At 34.8% G+C, this 21,281-nt stretch overlaps 1 protein-coding gene across 6 annotated transcripts in view; it reads left to right on the forward strand.

Moving 5' to 3' along the window:
• The window catches only part of BDP1 (BDP1 general transcription factor IIIB subunit), a 99,994-nt gene that overhangs the window by 63,520 nt on the left and 15,193 nt on the right, over positions 1 to 21,281 (forward strand). For 5 of the 6 annotated variants that reach the window (XM_081284665.1, XM_081284666.1, XM_081284667.1 and 2 more), the window contains exons 25-34: positions 630 to 1,005; positions 5,643 to 5,765; positions 11,026 to 11,062; positions 11,529 to 11,621; positions 14,468 to 14,696; positions 15,087 to 15,247; positions 16,390 to 16,540; positions 16,761 to 16,941; positions 19,949 to 20,012; positions 20,417 to 20,597. In XM_081284665.1, coding sequence (XP_081140791.1) covers positions 630 to 1,005; positions 5,643 to 5,765; positions 11,026 to 11,062; positions 11,529 to 11,621; positions 14,468 to 14,696; positions 15,087 to 15,247; positions 16,390 to 16,540; positions 16,761 to 16,941; positions 19,949 to 20,012; positions 20,417 to 20,597 — 1,596 coding nt within the window. The remainder of the gene's footprint in view (positions 1 to 629; positions 1,006 to 5,642; positions 5,766 to 11,025; positions 11,063 to 11,528; positions 11,622 to 14,467; positions 14,697 to 15,086; positions 15,248 to 16,389; positions 16,541 to 16,760; positions 16,942 to 19,948; positions 20,013 to 20,416; positions 20,598 to 21,281) is intronic. The other variant, XM_081284668.1, reaches the window with a different exon arrangement.

Below are 21,281 nucleotides of genomic sequence, written 5' to 3' on the forward strand. Positions count from 1 at the left end.
GGGATTGAACTCAGGGTCACTCAACCACTGTGCTATATCCCCAGCCCTATTTTGTATTTTATTTAGAGGCAGGGTCTCACTGAGTTGCTTAGTGCCTCACCATTGCTAGCTTTGAACTCAAAATCCTCCTGTCTCAGCCTCCTGAGCTGCTGGGATCACATGTAGGTGTTACCACACCCGGTTCTTTTCTAGTTTTTGAAGAAAGTGGGAAGGAACCTAAGTTCTAGAAAACAGCATTGCTCTGATAAATTTTTTTGTCTGCCCTTTTTCTTTTAACCTAAACTATTCACCCAGTAAGATAAATCAGTATCACTATTTGATCCCACAGTCTATAATTATTCCATGTATTTTATCCCTTTTTGTTCTAATAATTACAAGTTTTTAAAAATTTCATCTCTACCACCACTTATAATGGGGAAAAATAGCCCAGAATTTAAACATTACTGTGCAGAATTCTTAATGAGAAATAAGTAGTAGTTAATTATTATTTTCATGACATAAGTCTTTAAAAGAATTGGTGGTGGGAGTTTTCGTTTTAATGACTGAACTGAGACTTCACTCTCAACACCTTGGTTTTCATTAAAATTATTGCATATATGACCATATTGTTATTTTAATTAAACATATAGCCGTCCACAATTGTTAAAAGAATCAGATTCCTCCAAAATTGCTCTGGATCGAAGTACTGCCTCTGTGTGTGAGACAGATCATAGTGAAAGGAGAACACATAGGAAGATCAAACCAAATGTCACTAAAGGGCGTGGATCAAAACGAACTCGGGGTAAAACCTCAAAGAAGGAACCTAGAGCTTCCAAGTCAACGCTGGTGACTCTTCGGGCTTCCCAGGAAGAAGATGAAGATGATGCTGAAGATTTTGAATCTGACTATGAAGAAGAAAACTATCATCTTGCCCCAGAAGAATTAAACAAGGCACCAGTGTTTGTTCCTATTGGTCTGAGATCCCCTGAACCTGTTTCTGCTCAGATTGAGGAAACAATGGAAGAGGTACTAATTTTTGAATCTTTAACATTTCATCAACTTATACTTTTCTTCCTTTTTCTTTTAATGGATCATTATTTCTTCTCTTAGTAGATATTAGGATTTGAAGAGTTCCTTTTCTAAATAAACTGCCACCAGATATAATCTGTTTAGGACCTAATGAATAGCTTAAGGAATCACTAAAAGTGGCCTTCTGTGACCTCCTCTGATTACTCAGCCCCTATGTCCAAGACTCAGCAAGGGAACCGGTAGAACAGTAGTGATAGAATTCTGCCTATACTTTTATGTAGAAGTTGCTTAATATGCTTTTTTATTAATTTTTAAAATGTTTGGGAAGATATTTCCTGTAACTTTTTATAATAGGGTCAGACTTAGTTCTGGTTGATATAGAAGGGACTTTTTTATCCTTTTTTGAAAAAAATTGATAAAATACACATTATATAAAATTTGCCATCTTAACATTTTTTTAACTGTACAGTTCAGTACTACCATTATCACCATCCTTTCATAAAACTCTTCATCTTGCAGAACTCTAATTCTATACCTGTTAGTCAATAATCCCTCGTTTCTCCTACCTCTGAACCTTTGGCAACCACCATTCTAATTTTTGTCTCTGAATTTAACTCTGTAGAAACCTCGTGCAAGTGGAATCATACAGTATTTGTCCTTATGTGACTGGCCTGTTTTACTTAGCATAATGTTTTCAAGGTTCATTTATAAAGTTGTAGCATATGTCAGAATATCCTTCCTAATTTTGTGGTTTTTTTTGGTGATGTTGGGGATTGAACCCAGACAGATTCTTGCACATATGAGGCAGGTGCTCTGACACTGGGCTATGTGGCTAGCCCAAAATGTCTTTCCTGTTTTAAAGGATGAATAATATTTTTGTGTCTCTCTCACCTTTTGTTCATCCATTTGTCCATCAATGAACACTTAAATTGTTTCCACATTTTGGCTATTCTAATTTGTCTTCCTGTGAACATGTAAGACAAATATCTCTTTGAATCTGTGCCTTCAGTTCTTTTGGGGAATGTATTCATAAGTAGAATTACTGGATTACAAAATAATTCTATATTGAATCTTTTTTAGTGACTGTCACTGTTTTAATAGTGGCTATATCATTTTACTACTAGCAGTGACAGGTATTCTAGTTTTTCATATCCTTACCCAACAGCTGTTATTTTCTAACTTTTTTTTTTTTTTTGCTATGCTGGTAATCAAACCCTGGTCCTCATGAATTCTAGATACTGCACTTCACCACTGAGCTGTACTCAGCTGTACACTTTTAATTAAAGTGGTAGTTATCTTAATGAGTTTGAGGTAGAACATATTTTGCTTCCTTAGTCTTTTTTTTTCTCCTCTTGGTTTAGTATTCCAACTTTGTAAATTCAAAGTTTTTTGTTCTGTTAGTTTTAGCCAGTCATTTGACTAAAGAGAAGCATTTTGAATCAGTTTTGTCTATTCATAATAGTTTCTGAGTCATTTGAAGTAGAATCAAGAGTTAGCTAATTGTGGTAGGGATAATCAGTGGGAAACATAAACATAAAACAGTTCAAATAATGTTAAAGTTAACCTTAATGTTAAGATAGATCCATTAAGAAGTAATGGATTGCCTGAATCTGTAGAGTCACACTTAAGAATGAAAATCAAAACTTAATTTTATTTTATTCACTATTAATCACAGCATACTATAGATTCTTGAAACTAACTGAAAATGACACAAAACAGGTGGCTTTTTGTAATGAAAAATTTAAAGTAAAGATAATTAAAGATTTAGTTGAAATCAAACAGAAGAATAGTGAATTTTGTGGAAAGACAGCTGATTAGTATACTACATGATAGTTTAGTTATATATTTTGTATTTTTCTTTGCATGAAGATAGATTGCTAGTGAAAACTGATATCAGAAATTAATTTCTTAAAAAAAATTAATTTCTGAAAGTAGATTTTAATATGTATCCCTGAATTAACACAGAATATCTTCTTATTTAATAGCAGTAATAATAATAATTTTTTTTATTGGTTGTTCACAACATTACAAAGCTCTTGACATATCATATTTCATACATTAGATTGAAGTGGGTTATGAACCCCCAATTAATAATAATAATTTAACAGGGAAAACTTATATTCCTTTTAGTCAGCTTACTAAAATGAAAATTGTTTAAATGTTAACATTTGTTTACATGTCAACATTTGTTTATATGTTCTTTAAAAAGCATTGAAATAAAATGAAATTATATAAGCTCTAATATTGATGAAACTTGAAAACATACTAAGTGAATGAAGCCAGTCACAGAAGATCACATACATGATTATTCTTATATCAAATGTCCAAAGTAGGAAAATCTATGGAAAAAATAGATTAGTGGGATTGGGAAATGAAGGGGAGAAGTTGGAAAAGTGATAGCTAAGAGGTATGGGATTTCTTTTTGAGGAGATGAAAATGTTCTAAAATTGAGTGTGATGATGTTTGCTCACATCTATAAGTATTCCAAAATATATTGAATTGTACACTTTGTGGGCAAATTGGGGTTGGGGGTAGCTCAGGTTTTGAACTCTTGCCTAGCATGCACAAGGTTCTGGGTTCACTCCTCAGTACTATAAAAAAGGAAAAGGATGAATTTATGGTATGTAAATTATATCTTAGTATAGCTCTTATAAAAAAAATACAGCATTAGTAAGCTGTATGAAGCCTGAAGAATCAACTTTTTAAAATTATCTAGAATATTCCCTTTCCCTACCCATTTCCAACTTTTCGGAATATATTTTATTTTCACAAATCTCTTGAAATTTTAAATTCATTCCAGACCTTTTGGATATTAATGAAGATTTTTATTTTAGTTTTGCATTTGAAGAAAGACAAAGAACTATAGTAACTATTTTTTTTTTAAATAAACATTTTTTATAACTTTATTTGCTTTTTTATTTTTTTATGTGGTGGTGAGGATTGAACACACAGTGCCTCACACATGCTAGGCAAGCGCTCTTCCACTGAGCCACAACCTCAGCCCTAGTAACTACATCTTGAAGACAGATTCTCAGACTTCATTCCTATACTCATACATTCTATTGAATCACATAGTGCTTTATACTTATCTCGGAGTCCAGCTCCAACAGGGGGGTCTCAGGAGACGAACAGATGGTGAGGAGTCAGCGAAAGGGGGGGTGGAGAAACAACACAGACACCAAAGTGAAGGTGCTGATCCCAGTCTTTACTTGTGAAGTTGGTCATATATACTTTTCATTTTGGCAGGCTCACATTACTTTGTGGTTACAAACAGGAATCATTATTCAAAGAAAGAAAATATTACGTAGCGACAATTATAACAGAAGAATGTATCTTGGCTTATGCATAAGCAAGCATTTTTCCTTTCAGTTCTAGTTTTGCTTTGAGCTGTTTCTGTTTAGTTAACTTTTAATAATAGTTAGAAATGTCCCAACTATTGGCCTATACCTTGACTATTCTTTCTTGACTTACTGACTGGAACCGGTGCCATGGTTACGGCATGTGGTTAACTTGTTATTAATTTTAATCAAACAAGAGTAAGAGCACAAACCATTGTGCACAGGAACAAGAACAAGTTGCCCAGTACTAAGCACTAATCTGTCTTCTTAACATTAATTCTTCTTCTCTAGATTTAATTTAATTTCTCAAAAACTTCCTTGACAGGAATACAGGGAGTTTTCATTAGACATTAACAATTTATGCTCCACAGCTGAATCATTGTATTTAGAGCAAACAGATCTATTCTTAGAAGTAGTTGCATTAATTGGGAAAGTCATGTTTTTTCCTTCATACTTAATGGTCATATGAGAAATCACAACTATACTTATTAAAGGAATACAAAAACAAACCAGCCCATTCCCAGAAACATACTGCACTCCTCCAGAAGATGGACGCCTTGCACCATCCACCTCAGTAGGGCCTTGCCATTGCCTGAATCAGGGGAGGGGCGCAGCATTTATCTTTCTGTTAATAAGGGAATAGGAGCCATATTGTAGTGTATATATTTTAGGAGATTAAATTAGTGTCTTTTTAAACTCTGATCATAGGGGCTCTTTGACTAGTAGGGCTGCCACATGAGAATAACTGTGAGTGAACCCATTTCCATGGGTGTCAAGAATCGTGTAAGCTTTGGGACTTTGGGAAAAGATTGTTGTACTGGGGATGAGGTGATGATCAGTCTTTTAAAGCACTTTAACTCCTCTCTATTATAGCATGTATGACACTGTATAGTTCATTTATTACTGTGTTTCTTGCATATTGTGAGTTATTGAAGGCAGGGACCAAATGTGCCTTATTTGGTTTGTGCCTCTATGCCCATATCCCTCTGGTTTTTAGGAAGCACCTCATAAATGTTAACAAATGGAAGAAATTGGGGAAAATTAGGGGCAGGGTGGGGAGGATGAGAAATGAAATGCCAGGCACTATGATTAAGCCTTAAAATTTTTGGTTACTGGTTGTAATAGTCACAGCCCTCTCAAAAACTTTAAATGTTTTACTTTTGACAAATTGCTATCAATCAGTTTTTAGAATCACATTTCTTTTTTTAAATTTTGTGTGAATGTGAATTGTTTCCTTCATTTGAAATTTAATTTTATTTGTTCATGTGGAAAATAATAAAACATTTATTTTGACAGCTTGAAATAACTGAGAATGTTGCAGATATAGGATGTGTAACTGTTGTTGAACATGAGCTTTCAAACACAGATGTATCTACTCAGGAAGTAAAAGAAGAAAAAAATTTGAATACATCATCATTTGTAAGTATCCATGTTAATGTTTTGTCTTTTGTCCTTTGTTTACTTTCAAAAGACTATAGGGTTACTTTGATTGCTTTAAGTTTTCAGTTCTTTGATGTTTCTCTCATGTATGGAGTTGTTAGTATAAATAGTAAAAGTTTGGGAATAGTCGTGGATTTTGTATTTGACTTGGAAAGCATTGGTTTTCTTTGTGTGTGTGTGTGTGTGTGTGTGTGTGTGTTTAGAGCTTTTAATGTCCCTGTTGACTTTACATTTGATCTTAGCCAAAAGGCTGATAAGTGATAGACTTTTATATGAAAATTCTATTGCATTAAATCTATGTCAAATGTAAATTACTTAAAATATATTTAGTTTCATTTTGTTTGCCATTCTTTCATATTTAGTATTTAACCTTGTTTTTGCAAATGAACACTTGGAATTGTCCTTTTTTTTTTGGCACTAGGGATTGAACCCGGGTGCTTTACCACTGAGTTACATCCAACTTTTTTTTTTTTTTTTTAAACGGGGTCTTATAAGTTGCTGAAGGCCTTGCTAAGTTGCTGAGGCTGGCCTCAAACTAGCAATCCTTCTGCTTCAGCCTCCCAAGGTGGTGGGATTACAGTGTGCCATCAGGCCCAGCATGGAATTGTAACTTTTTGAAAATGCTTTTAATGATATATAATATACACATTGTATAGTTCACCCATTGAAAGTGTTCTGTTCAGTGATTTTTTTTAGTATATTCACAGAGTTGTGCAAGTATGACAAATCAATTTTTAGAATATTTTTATCACCTCAAAAACAAATTCCATATCCATTTGTAGTCACTCCCTATTTCCCCTGCAAATCTCTATAGGCTTATGGAACAAATTACCAACTATATTTTTGGTACTAGGAATTGAACCCAGGGCACTTTACCCTAGAGCTGTATTCCCAGCCCTTTTTTATATTTTATTTTGAGATAGGATCTCAAAAAGAACTTGCTGAACTCGAACTTGTAATCCTCTTCTTTTGCTGCAGCCTCCCCAAGTAGTTAGATGTGCATCACTGTGCCCAGCCAATTATCTGCTTTTTGCCTATAGATTTTCTTATTCTGGACATTTTATAGAAATAGTATAATATTGTATAATGATCAGCAGTATTTAAAGGTCCCCGTTTATTAACATTTTGCCAACACTTATTTGACTTCTTTTGATCTATGCTTGGGAGTGTATTGTCTCATTATGGTTTTGATTTGCATTTCCCTAATGACTAATGATGTTGAGTATCTTTTATGTGTGTATTGCCCATCAGTATTTTTTTGGAGAAAATGTTGATTTAGATCTTTTATATTTTTATTTTTTTTATTTTTAGTTGTAAATACATAAATAATTTACTTATTTGTGTATTTATATGTGGTGCTAAGGATTGAACCTAGTGCCTCATACATGTGAGGCAAGTACTTGCTCTACCATTGAGCTACAACCCCAGCTCCCAGATCTTTTTTAATTGGTTGTAAGGTTTTTTTTTGTTGTTGTTGTTTGTTTGTTTGTTTGTTTGTTTTGTGTGTGTGTGTGATACTGGGGATTAAACCAGGGACCTTACACATGCTAGGCAGTTGCTCTACCACTGAGTTACATCCCCATCCCATAGAATTCTTTATATAGTCTAGGTACAATTCCATTGTCAGATGTATGATTAATAGATATTTTCTTCCATTCTATGAGCTATCTTTTCATGTTCTTGATTATTTGCCTTAAAGCACAAAAATTTCTACTTTGGATGAAAGTCTAATTGATTTTATTTTTCTTCTTTTTGGTACCAGGGATTGAACCCAGGGGCTCTTAACCTGAGCCACATACCCAACCCTTTTAATGTTTTATTTAGGGACAGGATCTTGCTCAGTTATTTAGGGTCTCGCTTAGTTGCTGAGGCTGGCTTTAAACTTAATGATCCTCCTGCCTCCGCCTCTCAAGTCACTGGGATTATAGGTGTGCACCACTGTGCCTGGCTCCTGATTGATTTTGTTGTTGTTGTTGCTTTTGCTTTTGGTGTCATATCAAGAATCCTTTGCCAAATCCAAAGTCATAAAAATTTACCACTATTTTTCTTCTAAAAGTTTTATAGTTTAAGTCTTTGATCTATCTTGAGTTAATTTTTGTAAATATTGTGATAATCTTTTTATCCAACTTCCTTCTTGTATGTGACTATTCAGTTGCCCTAGCACCATTTGTTTGAAGAGACTTCATTGAATGGTTCCAGCATCCTTGTCAAAAATCAGTTTATAATAGATATATGGGTTTATTTTGGGACTGTTAATTCTTTTCCATTGACCCATAGCTATCCTTAGGTTAGTGATGCTACATTGATTATTGTTGCTTTGTACAAAGTTTCGTAGTTGAGAAGTGCAATAATAAATACAATAAATATTTTATTATTGTCAGAATTATTTTGGCTGAGTCCCTTTAATTCCATATGAATTTTAAAATTAACTTGTTAGTTTCTACAAAGAAGTCAGGTGGGATTATGTTTGGAATTTCATTGTATTTATAGATCTTTGGGAAGAAGTTGCAGCCTTAACCTGTTGACTCTCAGTCCATGGACATGGGGTATATTCCTTTTTTGGAAGATTGAACCCAGGACCTCATGCATACTACAAGCATTCCACCCACCATTGTAGCTCTACCACTGAGCTACACCCATAGTCCTCCTATTTATTTAGAACTTCTTTGATTTCTTTCAAAAATGGCTTGTAGTTTTAGAATGTGAGCTTTGCACTTCCTTGCTAAATTTATTTCCAAGTGTGCTATTATTTTTACCATTATTGTGATTGGAACTGTGTTCTTAATTTCACTTTTGGATTGTTGCAAGTATATTGAAACATAATTGATTTTTATATATTGATCTTGTATCCTGCAACTTTGCTAAACTCATTTTTCAGTGGATGCCTTAGTATCTTCTCTGTACAAAATCAAATAATCTGCAAATACAGTTAGTTTTACTTCATGCTTTCTATACTAGTTTTCTAGGCAACTGTAACAAAGCACCACAAACTGAAGTGGCTCAAAGCCATAGAAATTTATTCTCTCAAGGTTCTGAAGTTGAGAAGGAAGCCCCAAATCACAGTGTATTGATTCTTTCTGGAGGCTCTGAGGGGGAAATCATTTCATGATTTCCATGGTGGTTTTTTTTTTTTTAGAGATAGAGCGGTAGAGAGAATTTTTAATATTTAGTTTTTAGTTTTTGGCGGACACAACATCTTTGTTTGTATGTGGTGCCGAGGATCGAACCCGGGCCGCACGCATGCCAGGCGAGCGCGCTACCGCTTGAGCCACATCCCCAGCCCCTCCATGGTGGTTGTTATTGGCGGTGCTTGTCGTTTCATGGTTTGACCAGCATAATTCCATTCTCTGCCTCCAATACCACACGGCATTTTCCCTGTTATGTGTCTGTGTCTTTTCTCATCTTCTTGTAAGGACACCAGATATATTGGAATAAGGGTGACATATTTTTGTGGGGAACACAATTCAGTCTGCAACACTCTTTGATCTGAATGCTATTTCTTTTTCTTGCCTAATTTCCCTGAGTAGAACCTCTAGTTAAATGTTTCTTAGAGAGTGGACATTCTTTTTTTTTAAGTCTGTACTTGGGATTTAAGCTGGGGGTCCTTTACCACTAAGCTACATCCTCACTCCTTTTTATTTGTTGAGGAGGGTCTCACTAAGTTGCTGAGGCTGGCCTCAAATTTGTGATCCTCCTGTCCCAGCTTCCCACACCCCTGGGATTATAGGTAGATGTCACTATACCTGGCTAAGAGTGGACATTCTTGACTTGGTCTTGGTTTTTGGGGAAAGCATCCAGTTTCTCACTGAAGAATAATGTTAGCTGTGGGTTTTCCTAGATGCCCTTTATTAGGTTGAGGAAATTCCCTTCTTCTATTTCTAGCTTTTTGTGTGTTTTATCATGGAAAGGATGGTAGAATTTATCATATATTTTTTTCTGTTATCCATTGAGATGATTGTATGATTTTTCTTTTATTATATTGATTGTATTACATTGATTTTGGGATGTTAAGTCAACCTTAATTTCCTGGGATAAAACCTGTTTAGTTATGATGTGTCATTTTTATTTGTTGCTGGATTGAGTTTATTATTATTATTATTATTTTTTAAATATGTATTTATTTATTAGTTTTCGGCAGACACAACATCTTTGTTTGTATGTGGTGCTGAGGATTGAACCTGGGCTGCACGCATGCCAGGCGAGCACGCTACCGCTTGAGCCACATCCCCAGCCCTGAGTTTATTATTTTATTGAAGGTTTCTATGTCCATATTTATGTGGTTGTCTTGTAATGTTGGAAGTCCTGCTCCCCTTGGGAAGAAAGCTTTCCAGCTGGGACCAATGGGAGAGGGGCCTTGTTTTCTTGGCTGTAGCAGTCTGAGGTGCCATCTCTATCGTGAGAACTGGGAAAAGGAGGAGAGAGCACCCAAGGTTCACATAAATGCTTGCCTTTATTTATAAATAAATTTTTATAGATCTTGAATTGATGTTTCTTCATATTCACCTTTTGTTTTTAGGGCCATTCAGAGGCTTTAAATGCTTTGCTTTTTTAATGTTATTTTCACCAGTTTTACTGGGGAATAGATCAATGGAGCTCTTCCTGGTATTGCTCTTAAAATGGATCCTGTAATTTCTCAATTTATTAATTTTTTTTCTTTTTTTTTTTTGGTGGTACTGAGGATTGAACTTTTTTGCATGCTAAACACAAGTTGTTTTTCACAATTAGATGACAAATATGTTATGAAGGTCAATTGCATTCATTGCAGTAATTTAGTTTAAACTGTTCCAATGGTTTGGACAAAGCCAAAAGAAATGCCAAACTAGATTTTTAATATATTAGGCTGATCCATCCACTGAGCTTTATGCCATCTATATTCAAGTTTTAAGCCACCTAGTAGTGTAAAAAATTTGTGATGTTCTTCAGATTTCAGTAAAAGCTAGTAACAGATTTGACTGGACTTGAAGGATTATAAAAGTAAAAAAGTAGAAATGGTTAGGTGTACATAGCAGGATGATTAGAGTTAAAACTTACATTTAAGAAGAGGTAAAATTAGAAGCAAGAGAGAAAAGAATTTGCTATTATTTTCTTCTTGTTTATGAAATATTATGAATAATCATAAATTTAAAATATTATTATAACTAAAGGTATAGAAAGATCTATAAAATGTAATATTTCTTGAGAGACAGTGCATGTGTTTGGGGGAAATACTTCAGATGTTCCCTATCTTTTCCTCTTTCAGGAAATAACCACAGGTGAACAGACCCAAGATGAACCAGGTAACTGTTAAGGAAACTGCTAAAACTACTTGATTAGCACTAGCACAATGATTTAGCACTGGTCATAGTGAATGAGTCAGTGTGCTGAAGAATTGAACAAAAATGTTCAGGTGTTGTATGTTATCTTTATTATAAACTTAAATCCTTGGGATACTACTTTTAAAAGGTGAGCTGAAAGTTCAGAAAAGTATTTGTTGAGTGTTTCCTCTTAATTTACAAAGATGAGGACATTTTCTTTGAATGCATTATTTATGGGAGAAAATGGTTTAGTAAATAAGAGCCACCAGTTGATGATTTTTTAAATTTGTAGTGTATAAACTGAACAAAACACAGCACTAGTAAGGGAATAACAGAGGATATTGAAATCCATTGCAGGAAAATAAACAACGGAGCTAACAGTCTTTTTAAAGTAAATTAATTGCCAGATTTGTTTTTCTGTTTTAATTTTGTTATATTTCCTCACAAGGCACCAATGATGGAAGTACTGAAGCTGCCATAACTTTACTAACAATGGGAGATCTAGTATTGCAGTCAGAGATCAGCACTGAACAGGGTGATGGTAAGAGTGAAAGCTAAGTCCTACCAATGAGAAAAAAAACTTAAAATCTGTTAAGAAATTACACCCATGTTTTGAATAAATAAGCCTTTTACATTTGAAATTGTCATCACTGTTGTTTTCCAGAAATGGTAATACTTATGTGTTGATCCATCCTCCCCCTCTTGCTATGTTTTCTTTTTAGATTGTACTGGAAATTGAACACAGGGGCACATTACCAGTGAGCCACATACCCAACCTTTTCTATTTTTTATTTTGAGACAAGGTAACGCTAAGTTGCTTGGGGCTTTGCTTAATTGCGGAATCTGCCCTCAAACTTGAGATCTTCCTGCCTCAGCCTCCCTACCACTGTGCCTGTCCTCATCCACTGTCAGCCCCTTTAGGTGTGGTGAAAACCATTTTGAGATAGTGCATTTAGTTTCTTAAGAATAATTTGAAGCTGGGTGTGGTGATACAGGCCTGTAATCCCAGCAACTTGGGAGGCTAAAAGGATCAAAAGTTCAAGGCCAGCCTCAACAACTTAGTGAGACCTTAAGCAACTTAGCGAGACCTTGTCTCAAAAAAGTAAAAGGGCTGGGGATGTGGCTTAGTGGTTAAGCATCCCTAGGTTCAATCCTTGGTACCAAAAAGAAAAGAATAATTTGGATTCATTGAATAGTTGCTCTAATGGCTTATGTTAATCATCATAAGCATCATTGGTTAATTGAGGTTATTTTGTCACTTTATACTCGTATCGTTAGCAAAGGATTTGCTGCTTGAAAAGATTTTCACAATCATTGAGAGAATTTAAACTGTTGTGATAGTTTGGTTTTTTTTTTTTTTTTTTTTTTTTTTTTTTTTTTTTTAGAGAGAGAATCTTTTAATATTTATTTTTTAGTATTCGGCGGACACAACATCTTTGTTTGTATGTGGTGCTGAGGATCGAACCAGGGCCGCATGCATGCCAGGCGAGCGCGCTACCACTTGAGCCACATCTCCAGCCCTGTGATAGTTTGGACAGAAGCCAAAAGACAATGCCAATCTAGATTTTTTTTTTTTTAATTATTTTATTGTTGGTTGTTCAAAACATTACATAGTTCTTAATATACCATATTTCACAGATTGATTCAAGTGGGTTATGAACTCCCATTTTTACCCCGTATACAGATTGCTGTGTCACATCAGTTACATTTCCATTGATTTACAAATTGCCTTTCTATTTTTTATTTTATTTTTTTTTTTTTAATTTTTTATTGGTTGTTCACAACATTACAAAGCTCTTGACATATCATATTTCATACATTAGAATGAAGTGGGTTATGAACCCCCAATTTTACCCCAAATGCAGATTGCAGAATCACATCGGTTACACATCCACAATTTTACATAATGCCCTATTAGTAATTGTTGTATTCTGCTACCTTTCCTATCCCCTACTATCCCCCCTCCCCTCCCCTCCCAACTTCTCTCTCTACCCCATCTACTGTAGTTCATTTCTCTCCTTGTTTATTTTCCCATTCCCCTCACAACCTCTTATATGTAATTTTGTATAGCAATGAGGGTCTCCCTCCATTTCCATGCAATTTCCCTTTTCTCTCCCTTTCCCTCCCATCTCATGTCTCTGTTTAAAGTTAATCTTTTCTTCCTGCTCTCCCTCCCTACTCTGTTCATAGTTGCTCTCATTATATCAAAGAAGACATTTGGTATTTGTTTTTTAGGGATTCGCTAGCTTCACTAAGCATAATCTGCTCTAGTGCCATCCATTTCCCTGCAAATTCTATGATTTTGTCATTTTTTATTGCTGCATAGTACTCCATTGTGTATAGATGCCACATTTTTTTTATCCATTCATCTATTGAAGGGCATCTGGGTTGGTTCCACAGTCTAGCTATTGTGAATTGTGCTGCTATGAACATCGATGTGGCAGTATCCCTGTAGCATGCTTTTTTAAGGTCTTCAGGGAATAGTCCGAGAAGGGCTGGGTCAAATGGTGGTTCCATTCCCAGCTTTCCCAGGAATCTCCAAACTGCTTTCCAAATTGGCCGCACCAATTTGCAGTCCCACCAGCAATGTACAAGTGTACCCTTTTCTCCACATCCTCTCTATTTTTTAATATATTGAGCTGGACTTACAAGTTATGGTCTTTGCCATTGATTATCTTTAACTACATTAAGTGAAAAATCATGCTAATTGTGTTTCTGGTAATTACTTTGTTAATGACTTATCTGCCATTCATTTTAGTTGTTAGATGTTTATGCTTGTTACACTATATTTATTAGGAAAGTATGATTTGTGTTCCCTATGCTATAGAGCTTCATTCTCAATGACAGAGTATTATAGTAACGCTTGTCACAAATCTTGAAGACATAAAATATAGATCTTAAAAGCTAATAAATGAAGGCAGTCCTGTCTTGAAATCCATTCGGCATTATGCAATCATTGGAAGTAATTAAAAAAGAGATCAGGGCTGGGATTGTGGCTCAGTGGTAGAGCTCTTGTCTAGCACGTGTGAGGCGCTGGGTTCAATCCTCAGCATCACATAAAAATAAATAAATAAAATAAAGGTATTGAGTCTAACTACAACTAAAAAAGAAAAATTAAAAAAAGTATATAGTCCATTAATTTTATAAAAAAGGCGGGGGGATGCATTACTTTCAGTAGCACAAAATTTTAGTCATAAGAATTATTAAGCTCATTACAGGTCAAATCCCCAAAATGAAATATGAGATCATGAATTTAAGTTTGGATCCAAAAAGAGCAATCTTTAATAATAACGTAGAATTTTATAATTATTAAGTGTTGAAGAATTAATTTTCACTTGGATATCTATTTATACTGGGTCAATTTTAATTTCCTATTTTTTTCTGTAGTAGGAGTATGTGTGTTTCCTGATGTTCATTCAAAGGATAAAAGTCATATCCCTTTTATCCCAGATAATGTAAATCACAAAATTGTTCATGAATATCAGGAGGTTTTTACACCTGTCATTAGTACATCTCCTGCATCATTTGAAGAAAACAAGATTGTACTGGAGGAACAAAGTACTAGAGAAGAAGTTGGTTTAATGGAAGAAGTCAAGAAGAATGCTACATTGACCAGGTTTATTTTATATTCAATTATTAAATGTTATTAAACCCATCATAAATTTAGTTAATAGATTTGAGTAATGCTTGTAACAATGTTAATTTCTCACCAATTAAATTACAAATTGGTTGATCTAGAGTTTAATGATTTACTTATTAAAATTATAACAGTGTTATCTGTCTTTGAAGATTTAATTTAAAAGATTTATGTAAATGTATTCTATGTTCTACAGGTTTTCTTCTCAAGACCTCCAGTAAATGTAGTAATTAGTAATTTTAGAATTAAGAAATGAACACTTAAGTATACCATGATACCTGAAAGGTATTGCGTTAACTGCAATCAGTGTGAGAGAGTAAAAGAATTCTTTAGTAATTCATAAATTTCTATTATCTTTGTACATTTTAGGAATACAACTTCTAAAGTGACCAATAATTTGAGAATGAGAAGTAGATTTGTCAAGCCAAAGCCAAATCTTGAGAAAGTTTTACGGACCAACAGGTTTCATGCTCATCAGAAAGTTCCTGGTTTTTGTGTTTTAAAAGGGGAAGAAGTAGAAATTCAAAGAGGTAAATTTTATTTTTCACTTACAAACTATAAAATTGCTTTGACACAGAAATCATATTAGTATTTCAAAGGGATGATTTGTTAAAATTATTTTAACTTTGTTTTTAAATACAAAATATCACATGAGCTATAAAATAAATCTGCCAACTGGTTTCAGTAATTGGTATCATTTTGCTGTATTTGCCTAATCAGGTTTTTTCTTTTTTTGGTGTGTGTGTATGTACCTGTGTGTGTATGAATACTCAAATGTCTCTTAGAAAGATATACATGCCTAAGGATATAACTCGGCGGCAGAGTACTTGCCTAGCACGTGTGAGGCACTGGGTTCAATCTTCAATACCACATAAAAATAAATAAATAGAATAAAGATATTGTGTCTAAGAGATGTGTTTATCTACAAATGAATAAATAAAGCCATGCTGTTCATCTGTAACTACAATAAATAAATAAATAAGATTTTAAAAATGGGAGGGGTATACACAGAAGACACGTGGCAAAAAATTCTATATTGCACCCAAAGCTTAATGGGCAGTGAGTGGCCCATGCCTGAAATCCTAGCAGCTTGTGGGGGCTGAGCAGAAGGATCAGGAATTCAAAGCCAGTCTCAGCAACTTATCAAGACCCTAAGTAACTTAGCAAGACCCTGTCTCTGAATAAAAATTTTGAAAAGGGGTGGGGATGTGGTTTTAGTAGTTAAGGGCCCCCAGGTTCAATCACTAGAGCCGCAGAAATATTTTCTTCTCCTTTATGACATCTTTGTCATACAACTCCCTTCCCAAAATCTCCCCTAAGGTGGACCTAGCCAGACTTCATCTATACTCTGTACCTCTTTTGGGTGGGAGTTTTTAACAACACTATTATTTTTGATGATAGTACTAGAGTACTGTTACCATAAAGTAGGGACACAATTGCTGTGGCAGCCAGGAGTGAAATGTATTACAGTACAAGATTCATTAAACATCTGTTTACTATTCAGAAATCTCATTGGCCAGAACCATTCTGCTGCCATGTTGATTTTTGGATTAAGAAGAGTTTGGAGGAGTTACTACATAGTGGTCTATTGTTTAAGAGAGAATGTTTCTAATATGGAGATTTTTAGCTGTTCTGTTTTGAACTGTATCTTACGTGTGTTTTTTTATTTAAGAAACTGAGAAAAATGCTTCCAAAGCAACAGAATTGGGAGAGAAAAGCCTTGGGCAAGTTACAACAACAGAGAGTAAGGAGCAGAACAAATTGGCATCTGTACATGATATCAAAGGGACCAGTATTTCACAAGAAGCAAACTTAACAGAAAGGTAAAAGAGGAAATAGAGTCTGAAATTCAGTTCATTTTCTCTTTCAGCTGTAACCAAAGGCTATAACTGTAAGAATTTGCTTGAGGAGTTCTGTTGCATCAAATATATTTTTAAATCTTGAAAATCATTAAATTGGATGATCTAATTACACCAATCTCTAAAAATAATCCCATGATGGTTTGCCTGATTTCAGGTAACATATACTACAACTTTCTTTCAGAAATGAAGATCAAGAGGAGAGATCTCAAGAGGTTGAGATAGTGTCAGTTACTCCAGTTGTTTCCTCTGAGCAAGGACCCTATACCCTTGATTCGGGTAGGGATCTTGGTGAGAGTTCTTTTGAAGAGCTCCTGAGAAAGAACACAGAAGGAGACAGTGTGCTCAAACATCCTGTGCCAGAGGTAAAAGAACAGATTATAAGAAGGGGTAGGAGGGGTTTTTCCCATTTGAAAAATTGAAGTATAATTTGCATGTAATAAACTTTACCCTTTGTAGTTTTAGAAGTTCTCATGTAACCAATATGTGAACAGTTCCATCATCCTTATTCCCCACTTGTCTTTTATAGTCACCCTTCTCCTTCCCTACCAGCTCCTAATAGTCACTGATTCATTTTCCCTATAGTTTTACTTTCGTAAACTCTACTGTGGTAGAATTTCAACAGAGTGTATTTAGTCTCTGGAGCATAGAGGTAATAGAGCTGTTACTCAGGATTGTTGTGAAGAAAAAATTAAATAAACATACACAGAGAATTCATTTCTTGTTTCTTAGCTCCTGGATCTGAGGAGTTTATTAACAGAGCAAGTATGATTGAGGTACTGTGAGGTATTGGAAGATAAATCTTCAGGAAACTGCTGACTAAATGAATGATTAAGCTTGGTTTGAAAGATACTTTGTTGGAGATTTGAACAGGACTCTGTACCAGTTGTCTTCCACCCAGTCAAACCAATCTCATTTCTGGGAATGAGGCCCAGACAATAAGATTTTCTTTTAAAAGTTCCCTAAGTGCGAGAATGCTTGATCTTGAAGAATGAGTATAATGGTCAATAAAAGGGTGAAGAACACGTGTAAAAAAAATAAGATGTGAAACAGTATGACATGTTCAAGGATTATAAATCACTGAGTTGGGTTGGCACCATGGTATGTTTCTGTAATCCCAGGGACTTGGGAGGTAGAGGCAAGAGGATCACAAGTTTGAGGCCAGCCGCAGCAATTCAGTGAGAATCTGTGTCAAAATAAAAATTATAAAGATCCAGGGAAATAACTCAGTGGTGGTAAAGCACCCCTGAGTATAATCCACAGCACCATGCTCCCCAACCCATAAAATCAACTTGAGGCTGGGTATGGTGGCACACTTTTGTAATTCTAGCATCTTGGGGGGCTGAAGCAGGATTGTAAGTTCGAGATCAGCCTCAGCAATTTAGCAAGACCCTACCTTAAAATAAAAAAGTAAAAAAGACTGGGGATGCAGCTCAGTGGTAAAATGCCCCTAAGTTCAATCCCCAGTGTCCCCCCTAACCACTCCCCAAATCACTGAGTGAATATAAATGAAGAAAGTGGTTAGAGAGGAAGTTAGGAAGGCAGCCTACAGGCAAATCATAAAAGGAGTTTGATGACTCCCTAAGGAATTTGGCTCCTTCCATAGTTGAGATTCCTGCCCACCTCCAACTTTTAAATTGTAGCCTTTTATTTTGAAATAACTTGAAACTAAGAAAAGTTATAAGAATCTAACAAAGAACTCATACTTTTCCCTTGGATTCATTAATTATTAACACTTGGCTTCATTTGTTACTCTGTCTTGCTATCCATCTCTATAGATAAATACTTTAAAAAACTGAAGCTTTTGAACCAGGGTTGGTGGCACAAGCCTATGAGTGACTAGGGAGCCTGAGGCAGGAGGATTGCAAAATCAAGGGCAGCCCCAGCAGTTTAGCATGACACTCAGCAACTTAGTAAGATTTACTTTCAAAATAAAAAATAAAAAGGTCTAAGGATATAGCTCAGTGGTAGAGCACTTGGTCTAGCATGCACCAGGCCCCTGGGTTCAAGCCCTAGTACTTTAAAAAACAAAAAAGCAGCATGTAAGTTGCAAACACAAGCTGTCACCCCTAAATAGTGTGTTTGTATCTTCTGTCTATTCATAAAAGCAAGGATATTCTCTTACAGAGAAGTAAGAGTACTCTTCTCACAATTAGTATTATCATACTATTTAACATTGATTCAATAATATTACTTAATATATTGTTCGTTTTCAGGTTTCACCCTTGTCCCACTGATGTCCATTAGAGCTTTTTTGTTTTTAACTGAATACCCAATCAAGATTGTCACACTGCATTTCATTGTCATTTCTTCTTACTCTCCTTAATCTAGAGTAGCTCTCTTTTGTTTGTGAACTTAAAATTTTAAACAATTTTAGATGGCTCCACAGTATGAATTTATTTATTTTTAATATATATATTTTTAATATTTTAATATATATATAATAAATATATATATAATAAATATATATATATATATATTTAGTTGTTAATCGACCTTTATTTTATTTGTTTGTATGTGATGCTGAGAATTGAACCCAGTGCCTCACATGTGCTAGGCAAGTGTATTACCACTGAGCCACAACCCCAGCCTCTGATTTTATTTTTGATTTTTGGTACCAGGAATTAAACCCAGGGGTACTTAACCATTGAGCCACATCCCCATCCCTTTTTTATATTTTATTTAGAGGTAGTTCCTCACTAAGTTGCTGAGGCTGGCTTTGAACTCACATCCTTCTGCCTTAGCCTCCCAAGCTGCTGGGATTACAGGCATATACACCATACCTGGCTCCTGATATTGTTATTGGAGTCAGTGTTTAGGCAAGATTACTATGTAGGTGATTTTGTCTTCTTTTGTATTACATGTCAGACTGAGCACTTGGTTAGAATGGTACTTGACAGATTTCTTCATTATAAAAGCATCTTTTCTACTTTGTAGTAGTAAGTTATCTGGAGAGATCTAGCAACCTGTTACCCAATAATTTTGGCATCCCTTGGTGAATCTTCCCTGAATTAATTATTGACAGTTTGCAAAATGAAAGTGTTATGATTTTAAGCACTGGAGAATTACAATCAGGGTTGCATTTTAAAATGGTGTTAGCAGTTCTGTGGAAAACAAATTGGAGGAAGCCACTCTGGAGATGAGGAGAGCAGTTTGCCTCCATTCATATGTCACTTACATATGGCTTGTGTGATCAGAGAGGTTGAGGGATTTGAGTCTCCCTATTATGTCACTTCAAAAATCATCTCAACTGGGAAAATTGTATATGTTTAAGATAAGTCATTGCATTTTGAAGTTATCTCTTCACTATGTATCACATTGTCAGGGAAACTTTTTAAAACCTAACTCTTTCATTTTATTTTTTTATGGCAGTGTATACCAACCAGTATCCCAGAAGTCCAACAAGAGAGTGTAATCAATTCTGAAGACCTAACAGGTATAATAATCTGCTTCAGTGAGGTATCATAGTATTAATTAATATGATTTTTAAATTTAACTATGGAAAACACAAATTCTTTTTTGTTTATAGTGTTTATAGTTAGGCAACAAATAAACTATTTTGTATATCAGTTTTGTTATTCAGAATTATGAATTCTTCTGGCTGTGCCCTTTGTGAAATTATTCTTTTGGTTAATTATTCTTTTGGTTAATTTATCCAGAAAGATCCAGCAACCTGTTACCCAATAGTTTGGTACTATTTACGACAATTTTTTGTAGTGATGCTTGGGGGGTATAATTTAGTTTTTTAGTCTTGATGACAAGTTGTCATGAGGCTCTCTTTTTAGAGATGAAATAAATGATTTTTTTGTTTTTTCATTAATAACATTTCAACTTCGATAGTGAATCTGTTTGCTGATGTACAAGATGGAGAGGATGAACAAGCATTCATTTTAACTCTGGTGGAAATCCCAACCAATGCTACAGAAGAATTTATGGATGCTGCTCAGTTAATGCCAAACCCTTTACTACCAGCACCCATATTGGTCAAATCCATTAATACTGAAGAAATAGGCGATATGAGGTAAGAAATGAGTTAACTGTTTCTTCTAGGGGGAAAGATGCTTTATGGATCTGATAGTATTGATTGAATGAACTTGTCCCTGCCAGTAATTTGTATTGACTATGTAGATCTTAAATTATGTGGTAACTTAGAGAAAGAAAAAAAAAAAAGTAATGTGGTTGATGAAGGTTGAAGGTACCATTTAAATGAAAATTAATATTTTGTTTTGACAACCGAAAAATTTAGTAGCCTAGATTATAGTGACATCTATTACAAATATAGTTATATACACATAACTGAATACACATTCACAGAAATTGGGAAAAAAATAGTACAGAGAAGTAATACTTTTGATTTTTAAACTTTTTGTGGTCCTGGGGATTGAACCCAGGGCCCCCACACATTAGAGTAGTGCTGTGTCACTGAGCTACACCCGTAGGAATACCCTTTACCTTTTTTTTGAAACACAGACTCACTAATTTTCCCAGGCAAATTTGCCTTAAATTTGTGATCATCATGTCCCAGCCTCCCAAATAGTTTGGATTATAGGTGCCTGCTGCCATACCCATCTCAATTTCATATATTCTTGATACTCTTAATTCTTTCATGTAGAACTGTTAAGCTATATTTTGATTACCATTGGAAAACTTATGAAGTAGCATTAGAAATTGAAGCCATTTATATTAGGAAGGGACATTTTAGATT

The sequence above is a fragment of the Spermophilus citellus genome (assembly GCF_964194105.1).
Source record: "Spermophilus citellus genome assembly, chromosome: 1".
Lineage (NCBI taxonomy): Eukaryota > Metazoa > Chordata > Mammalia > Rodentia > Sciuridae > Spermophilus > Spermophilus citellus.